We start from the raw sequence: 9,117 nt of genomic DNA on the forward strand, positions 1-9,117 counted from the left end.
GGTAAAAATCTTTTATATATTTATTTTTTTATTTGATAAATTAAAAGACTAAAAAAATAGAAAAGATTCCAAACAACCCTGCAACTCTAGGGGAGACGGAAAGAAAACATGCACCTAATCACACCTGGAGGTAGAGCCGGGAAAATGGGCTGAGCCCGTCGGGCCGGCCCTTTTAGGCCCTGAAATTATGAGGGCCGGGCTTGATATTTTTCTCTTAAAATGAGAAATAAGCCCTGGAGGGCCGAAGGCTTAAAAGGCCGGCCCTTTTAAGCCATTTTATAATTTTTTTATTTTTTAAAATTTTTTATATAATATTAATGTTATTAATTTTTTACATTGTTAATAATATTTCAAATATTTAGTTATTATTATCATTTTAAAATTAAATTTAGTTTTAGACAATAATTTATCCAATTAAATTTTTAAAAAATGGGTTAATTTGGACTTTAATAATGATTTGATTTATATTATATATGTTAATATTTTTAAACTATATATATATATATATTTGATAATAGAATATTTTTATACTTATATAACTTGTGATTCTATAATTTGAATTAGAAATTCATGAGTTTCAACAACAATATTTCTCACATTAAAGTAAAATAATAGTTAGATTGCAAAATTTAAAAATAAAATTCTTATAAAGAAGAAAAACTTGATATTTTTGTTACGAAAGAAAAGCATACTTATGAAGAAAAATAATTAATTATAGTGATGATGAAGTTTCAAAAGATTAATAATAGTGTTTATTTATTGCACAATTGTATTATAGATAAAACTTTTAGATGTTGTTATCTTATTAATGAATGTTTTAGATGTTATTAGATGTTGATGAATATTTATATATGATAATATTTTATATTTGTGACTTAATTTTATTCATATTTATATCTTTTATTAATAATTTCATTGGTTTATTTTTATATTTTTATAAAAAAATATGATAAATATAAAAAATAGTATTTTTTCTAAAACGGGCCAAAAGCCCGCGGGCCGGCCCTGACCCTATAGTTTAAGGGTCAGGCCTGACAAATTGGCGTATTTTTAAAATTTCAGCTCTGAAGGGCTGGCCCTTTTAAGCCCGCTAGCCCTGAAAGGCCGGGCCGGTCCTGATTCCCAGCTCTACCTGGAGGCCGCTCATAGAGTCAAGTCTAGCTAGAAACTTAGAAGGTGTTTGATAAGGTAGAAAAATACTTTTAAAAGATATTTTTTTTATATATTTATTTCATATACTGTAAAAATATTTTTAAAATTATGATTTGGTTTCTATCCAAATATTACCTCTGGTCCTAATTATAAGAACCAGTTGAGTAATTTGAAAAGATTAAGAAAGTAAGTTAAGTTAGTTATTTGTGTGTTGTCTTTCCTAAAATATCCTTATTAATAAAATATTTTGACTATAACTATTATGATTAGAACGGTTATTTTGAAAAAAATATATATAAATATGAGAGATAAAATAAATTGAGATCTTATATTTAAAATCAAAATAAAAATTAAATAGGATCTTATATTAAATATGAGAAGTAGTATGTTTTTTGGACTAACTGTCGTAAAATGAAAAGACTTTCAATTTCAAAACTTGGGATTCATTTCCCGCCGATAAAAACGCGCGGTGCCCACTGTCGCAAGCACGCATGTCACTTGGCCTCTCAGGCTCTCACTCTCCAGTTCCTCCGTAGGGAAATGGTCAGTAGGTTGGTTTCGGTGGATCGTTGGGCGGCGGGCAGTCAGGCGTATTTCCTGACTCACCTTCACTCCGACCACACCAACGGCCTCTCTTCTTCCTGGGCCAATGGTCCTCTCTTCTGTTCCCGCACCACCGCCAAACTCTTCCCTTTCAAATTTCCCGAATTCAACCTCTCCTTGATTCGCATCCTCCAAATTGGCACCTGGCACTCCCTTTCTCTTCTCTCGCCATGTGGCTCTGAGACACACCTCCAGGTCATGGCCATCGACGCTATCCACTGTCCTGGTAATTCTGCCTTTTATTGCCTGTTAACTGTTCGCTCAATTTCCTGAGAGAATTATTTCTCTAGAATTTACCACTAGACTCAAGTTATTCAATATTCATGGTGAAACGTTAGATGTACTGTTCTGAAATTGTGAAGAAACTTGTAATCCCCATTAAGATAATGTTTCTCTGACGACAGGTTCGGTGATGCTCGTGTTCCGTGGTGAGTTTGGCTGCTTGCTTTATACTGGCGACTTTCGTTGGGAAGCAACTTGCGAGAGGGCCATGAGGAGCAGGGACATGCTCCTCGGCGCTCTCAAGGATCAAGTGGTTGACATTATTCACCTGGATAATACATACTGCAACCCTTCGTATGATTTCCCCCCTCGACAAATCGCGGCTAACCAGGTACACTCCCACCCATAGCAGTTTAAGGGGACCAATTATGTTTCGATGAGCTCACTTTGACAGCTAGTAACCGTGCCATTTCTCCAGTCAAGAAGCCGGGGGTTGGTTTGAGCTGGAAGTCTATCGTTTTAAATGCAGCTAGTTAACCAGAATCTGTACTATTTTTCAGCATGCAGCTTTTGATTTTTTATTTATTTATTTTTTTTGCAACACCATATGGTCCATGGACAATGGTGCGTCCTGTGCTATAATCTTGTATGATTAGTTTTGGGATATTTTTACCTTGAATCTAATGTGTAATAATATTAGGATTTCTGGAGTCGGAAAAGCAGTTTATAAACTTGGTGTCTGTCACAGATAATGACGAAGAAAATGGGAAAATTAAAGCATAGTGTCATCAACTGAGCTTCTTGCAGAATTGGTTTGAGTTAGTTTAGGATGCATGAGTGTCTTAAAAAGAATAATTTTCTGAATTATTGGAGTTCTGATTTCAGGTTGTTAACATCATTTTGTCCCATCCTGAGCACGACATCATTATTGGGATTGACACTTTGGGGAAAGAGGATCTTTTGCATCATATTGCACGCGTGCTTAAAATAAAGGTCTCTTCCTATCCATTCTTGAGAGTAAGCCACAAAATTCAGTTCACCACACTGGGTCGACTTTAATAATATCGTAGCAAGGACAGAGGGAAAAATAGTTAGGTCATTAAATCAAACTAGCAAGGCTCTTTCCAACGCATCACTGTGATCTGCTCATCTTAAACAATTTTTTATACCTTGGCCTGTCTCGATATTCTATTAGAATCAATGCGTATGTTTCTATATTGGTTTTCAACATCATATATTATCTGCATATTCTGTAATTCTTATACAGAACTTCGTTTTTTCCTTTGGTTGGAATGATAAAATTTTGGAATTTGTACTCCTCTGGTTTAATTTTTCACTCGTTAGCTTCTATTTTCAACTGAAGATTTGGGTGTGGCCAGAGCGCTTGCGGACTATGCATCTTCTTGGATTTCATGATATTTTTACCACAAACACTTCTCTTACTAGAGTGAGAGCTGTCCCTCGGTACAGCTTTAGCATCGAAACATTAGAGGCACTCAATAAAGTTCATCCAACTATAGGAATCATGGCTTCAGGTCTTCCGTGGCTGAAGACGGGCCTTCAAATGAGTGGAACTCATGCTGGTTCCTTCCGGATATCTCGTTCTGAAAGAGCTCCATGGAGTGCAAATTGTGAGGTCCAAAGTGATCGGCAAGTTGGAAATACAGGACCATTAGAAAGGTTTCATGAGTACATTTATTCAGTCCCATACTCTGATCACTCAAATTTTGCAGAGTTAAAGGAATTTGTGAAGCTTGTCCGACCAAACACCCTGAAGGGCATTGTATCTTCGTCATCATGTTATATCGAGCCAATGTACTATCTAGGTAGACACTGTGGAATCACGCAGCCTGCAAGACAGTTGCATATGAAGCATACAAGCAAAGGAACCATTGAAAGAGTAGTCGCTGTCAGCACCAAAGCTTCAACTCTCGATGATGAATTTGTCAAGTCAGAGAGCAAAAGACGAAAGACATTGAAGGTTAAGTCTTCAGGATCTCGCTCGACCAAATTCAGTATATTGAGAAGAAGGGGGCGTGGAGCAAAAATATCGGAAAATGACGGTCCTCATAATAGCTGAGAACCGTCTTGGAAGATGGTTCCGAAAATAAAGGATTATGAGCATTCATGGAGTTCAGAAACTACCTCGGAAGTCCCCTTGCGAGTTATGATCTGCCTAGTTCCTCAACTCCAGAATTTTTAACGGCGCATCACTGCATTGTAATCCTCTTTGTATAGAATGTTTGTTATGGAGATCAGGATGAAATATGATTTCTTATGTTTCTCAGATGTAATATTTGTTTGGAAGCCATGTTCGGCCTAACTTCAGCAAGGGAGAGAAGCTGTGTATTATTTTCCTGAAGAAATATCTTTGGAAAGAAAATGCTCGGCAAATGTTTTTTTGGCAAGAATCAGTTGTTTGAGTTATGACGAAATCATTTTTCGCGATGGAATTGTAGTAAAGTTGAGGAAAAACAGCAACATCCTATGATTACTGGTAAGAACTTCATTTCGGTCTGGCTGAAAAGACTTTCAGGGATAACTATTAACTAGTTTCGTGTGGTGCAACGAGTTGAGGAAGAGCTAATCATTTGACTCATAATACAATTTGTTACAGTAGTTACATTGTGTCTAGATAATGCTCTGATATTCTCAGGTCATTTGTATCTTATTCTTGCATAACAAAAAAAAAATTAAATTGATAAAATTTTTCACTCTTGCCCCTATTAAAGAAAGTTTATTGATAAAAAATATGTTGTGTTTTCTCTTACCTATTTTTTATCGTATTCAATAGAAGTAAAATTGAAAAACACCATTAATTAGCCAACAAGTAATTTACAGGAGTATATAGTAATAGAGTAGTCTGGAATTTCCTGTAATTTGACAACTCGTATGAGAAGAGTGTGTAGATTTCTTGACTTTTGATGACTGAGAATTTTCCTTCCATGTTTGGTCCAGAACAAATCCCAATTCAAGATTTTAATTTCTTTTGTTCTTCATCCTCCCTTTCTGTTTCTAGATTCCTTTAAAATTACGCATGACCATCAATTAAAACTCCTTGGATTTCCATACCATTTGCGCTTGACTACCTGCCGTAAAATACGCTACGCAGAATGTAACAAAAATACGCACACTGGACAAGAGAACCAAAACAGTCTGCGTGGAATGTTGAATAAAAGCGTGGAAGCTCTAGAATATATGAAAATGTTGATATTTCAACTTGAGAATGTGATTAGTGATGTCCACCGAGCGACCTGACCATTCGTTCTATCGCTATGCGATGATAATACTTGTCTTCTGCATTGTTTTACACGGCGATGACTGGATCAACATTCTCAAGTGATCACCATCTATCTCTACTGAAAATTAACAAGAATGATAAAAGGTTTGGCTTGACTTTTGCTGGTGGTAGGGCCATATATGATATTGTAAGTAGCATCACCCGTCACCTTCCTCCTTCAGACTCAACCAGCTCAGTATTACTGCCCAACATCGCCTCTCCCACTTAACCAAACATCTATCCACTACTTTCTGAACTGAGGAGCCATGGACAGCATGAAGAGACCATGGTTCTGGATTTCAGTTCTCATCCTCTGCTTCTGTTTTATCATTCATTCTTCTTTTGGAGCTTTTACTTCCATCTCTGCAAATCAATCTCTTTCTGGCGATCAAACTCTGATATCCGAGGAAGGCGTCTTTGAGTTGGGATTCTTCAAGCCAGGTAATTCCTCTAATTACTACATAGGCATATGGTACAAAAAGGTCTCTCAAGAGACCTATGTTTGGGTAGCTAACAGAAACAAACCCGTCCCTCACAAACATTCCGCCAAGTTAGAAATATCGGATGGTAATTTAGTTCTCTTGGACGGGTCTCAAAAGATTGTTTGGTCAACAAACTTGACTTTTCCATCCTCAAGTCCTGTAGAAGCGGTCCTTCTTGATAGTGGGAATCTAGTTTTGAGAGATAGGTCAAATGCAACAAAAGATTTCCTTTGGCAGAGCTTTGATCATCCAACTGATACCTGGCTTCCAGGAGGTAAAATAAAATTAAATAACAGAACAAAGCAGCCTCAATATCTCACTTCATGGAAGAATAGCGAGGACCCTGCAGAAGGCCTTTTCTCTCTAGAGCTAGACCCCAAAGGAAGCACGGCCTATCTCATTCTTTGGAACAAGTCTGAACAGTATTGGACCAGTGGTTCTTGGAATGGACAAATTTTCAGTTTGGTACCAGAAATGAGGTTAAATTACATCTACAATTTCACATTCGAGACAAACGAGAACGAGAGCTATTTCACCTACACTGTGTATAATAATAGTATTATATCACGATTTGTGATGGATGTCTCGGGGCAAATCAAGCAATTTACATGGTTAGAAGCTAGCCAACAATGGAACTTGTTTTGGTCACAGCCAAGACAGCAATGTGAGGTTTATGCATTCTGTGGTGCATTTGGAATCTGTAACGAGAATTCCATGCCATCTTGTACTTGTTTACTTGGCTTTGAGCCGAAGTTCCAGAGCAATTGGACTCTGAAGGATTACTCAGGAGGCTGTGAGAGGAAAACAAAAATCCATTGTGAGGACTCCAATTCTTCGAATGGAAAAAAGGACAAGTTCCAAGAAACGCCGAACATGAAATTGCCTAAAAATTCTCTATCTGTTAGAGCAGGGAATGCAGAGGAATGCCAATCAACCTGCTTGAGCAATTGTTCATGTGCTGCTTATGGATACGATAGTAATGGGTGTTCAATTTGGCATGAAAATCTCTTAAATCTCCAACAACTCTCTCAAGATGACAGCAGTGGAGAAACTTTATATCTCAGGCTTGCAGCTTCCGAGTTTCCTGACTCTGAAAACAATAAGGGGACGACTATTGGTATTGTTGCAGGGTCGGTGGGAGGTATCGGGATTCTCCTAGCTATACTTGTGATGATAAGGCGAAGAAAGAGAATTGTTCAAACAAGAAAATCTGTAGAGGGTTCATTGATGGCATATGGGTATAGAGATTTGCAAAACGCGACGAGGAATTTCTCAGAGAAGCTAGGAGGAGGAGGTTTTGGTTCTGTGTTCAAAGGAACATTGCCAGATTCTAATGTTATAGCAGTGAAGAAGCTTGAAGGCATTAGCCAAGGTGAGAAGCAGTTTCGTACAGAAGTCAGTACAATCGGAACAGTCCAACATGTAAATTTGGTCCGACTTAGAGGGTTTTGTTCCGAAGGAGCGAGAAAACTGCTTGTCTATGATTACATGCCAAATAGTTCTTTGAATTCCCATCTGTTTCAAGAAAACAGATTTGAGATTTTGGACTGGGAAATGAGGTACCAAATTGCCCTTGGAACAGCGAGGGGATTAACTTACCTCCATGAAAAGTGTAGAGATTGTATTATACACTGTGACATCAAACCAGAAAACATTCTCCTTGATGCTGGTTTTTGTCCAAAAATTGCTGACTTCGGCCTTGCAAAGCTAGTTGGACGAGATTTTAGTAGGGTTCTTACAACCATGAGAGGAACAAGAGGCTATCTTGCTCCAGAGTGGATATCTGGGGTGGCTATCACAGCTAAAGCTGATGTTTACAGCTATGGGATGATGCTTTTTGAATTTGTGTCAGGCAGGAGAAACTCTGAGCCATCTGAAGATGGCCGAGTTAAGTTCTTCCCTACTTGGGCTACAAATGTTGTAATCCAAGGTGGAAATATGCCTAGCCTATTAGACCCAAAGTTGGGGGGAAATGCAGACATGGACGAGGTGGCACGAATACTAAAAGTTGCCGCTTGGTGTGTCCAAGATGATGAAACTCAGAGGCCATCCATGGGTCAGGTGGTTCAAATCCTTGAGGGGGTGTCGGGTATCAAGCTGCCTCCAGTTCCGAGATCCCTCAAATTATTTCTTGAAGAAGACCAGGCAAATATTGTGTTCTTCACTGATTCAAACTCGAGCTCCAACCAGAGTCACAGGTAAGGAGCAACTCTTCAACGGCCTCCTCTCATACTCAAAGCAAACTCTCATCTGCAGCTTCACAAGAGTAAGCTGCTGATACAATTTTTAATACCATCGTTCTGCTCTGTCGCGTGTCTTTAGTTAATAAATGATATGTATAATGAGGACCTCTTGCCCGTATGATCCGTATGCGTAGTGGAATGTTATCCAAGGGTGGTTGATCATTTGGGTTATGGGAATAAAACTGTAATAATACTTTTTTAGAAATTCTAAATGCATATATTTTAGTTTATTTAAATTATGATCGTATATCTCACCCCAAAAAAAAAAAAGTTATGCCCGAATATAGGGAAGAGTGTTATCTAAATATCAGTCGATGTTTTGCCCGAATATGAAATGAATTCATGCATGAGAATAGCTAGAGGCCACCATCTTAATGAAACAGTCCACATAATCCCACCAGATATTTGTCTATTTTGATCATCTAGAATGCAACAAAATGTTAAAAACCTTGTTGAATGATGGGCCACGGGTGTTGGCTTGTAAATGAGCTCACACATTCCGTACATGACTATATGAGAGCAGGGGAGAGAAGGAGCGGAGTTCTGAGGAGATACATGTAGCTAACGTAAAGAGAGAGAAAAAAAACACATATTTTGTTAGAGTTCAATAGTATATTTAATTTTGGGTTTTCATTTATTAATTTATGCTTAGTTAATTCTTGAAGACACCCACTGACTAAAACGACAGACGTGTAGGTGATGTCTATGTGGGCAATTAGAGTGAGACAACCAGCCAGCCACTACTTGTTTTGTATGTCAGCTAAAAACGAAAGCAACACGTTTTCTTTTGTTACTGAACTAGGAAATGGACAAACTAGACGAATTTCAAGAATCTCAAGGCACTTCTTTTGCATTAGTAGGACATTGTCAAAATCATTGATTTTTGCCAACATACCCATTCACTCCTCTGCTTTCTCTTCTCTATCGCCGGAATCTTTAGTTGTTCTCATGCTAATATTTTGCAAATTACATTATACTCTCCTACATATTTACTCACACCAATATCTGCTTATTATATTGCACTCTTGCCCAGAGAAACCTCATTTAAATATTTAGACAACAGCAAAGATATATGAACTCAAAACTTTAGTTCTCAATTATCTTTTAAGAAACTGCTGAGCTTGGAGTTACTATT

The 9,117-nt window shown here is 37.7% G+C and overlaps 2 protein-coding genes across 3 annotated transcripts; both read left to right on the forward strand.

The window, feature by feature from the left end:
- The first annotated feature begins 1,662 nt into the window (after positions 1 to 1,662).
- LOC114720153 (5' exonuclease Apollo-like) lies at positions 1,663 to 4,455 on the forward strand. Of its 2 annotated transcripts, none has more exons than XM_028905774.1 (4): positions 1,663 to 1,981; positions 2,160 to 2,368; positions 2,863 to 2,994; positions 3,341 to 4,455. In XM_028905774.1, the coding sequence occupies exons 1-4, from the start codon at positions 1,693 to 1,695 to the stop codon at positions 4,055 to 4,057; spliced, it is 1,347 nt and encodes a 448-aa protein (XP_028761607.1). In that variant the 5' UTR covers positions 1,663 to 1,692; the 3' UTR covers positions 4,058 to 4,455. The 2 variants fall into 2 exon arrangements, with proteins under 2 accessions (XP_028761607.1, XP_028761608.1); XM_028905775.1 differs by having other exon boundaries at positions 2,863 to 2,970.
- Positions 4,456 to 5,480: 1,025 nt separating this feature from the next.
- On the forward strand, positions 5,481 to 8,092 carry LOC114720169 (G-type lectin S-receptor-like serine/threonine-protein kinase At2g19130). The gene has a single exon (XM_028905788.1). It carries the CDS (start codon positions 5,524 to 5,526, stop codon positions 7,939 to 7,941), a length of 2,418 nt encoding a protein of 805 aa, XP_028761621.1. The 5' UTR covers positions 5,481 to 5,523; the 3' UTR covers positions 7,942 to 8,092.
- Positions 8,093 to 9,117: the final 1,025 nt, after the last annotated feature.

Source organism: Neltuma alba, unplaced genomic scaffold (assembly GCF_004799145.2).
Source record: "Neltuma alba isolate B1F8T4 unplaced genomic scaffold, ASM479914v2 tig00011968_pilon, whole genome shotgun sequence".
Taxonomy (NCBI): Eukaryota; Viridiplantae; Streptophyta; class Magnoliopsida; order Fabales; family Fabaceae; genus Neltuma; species Neltuma alba.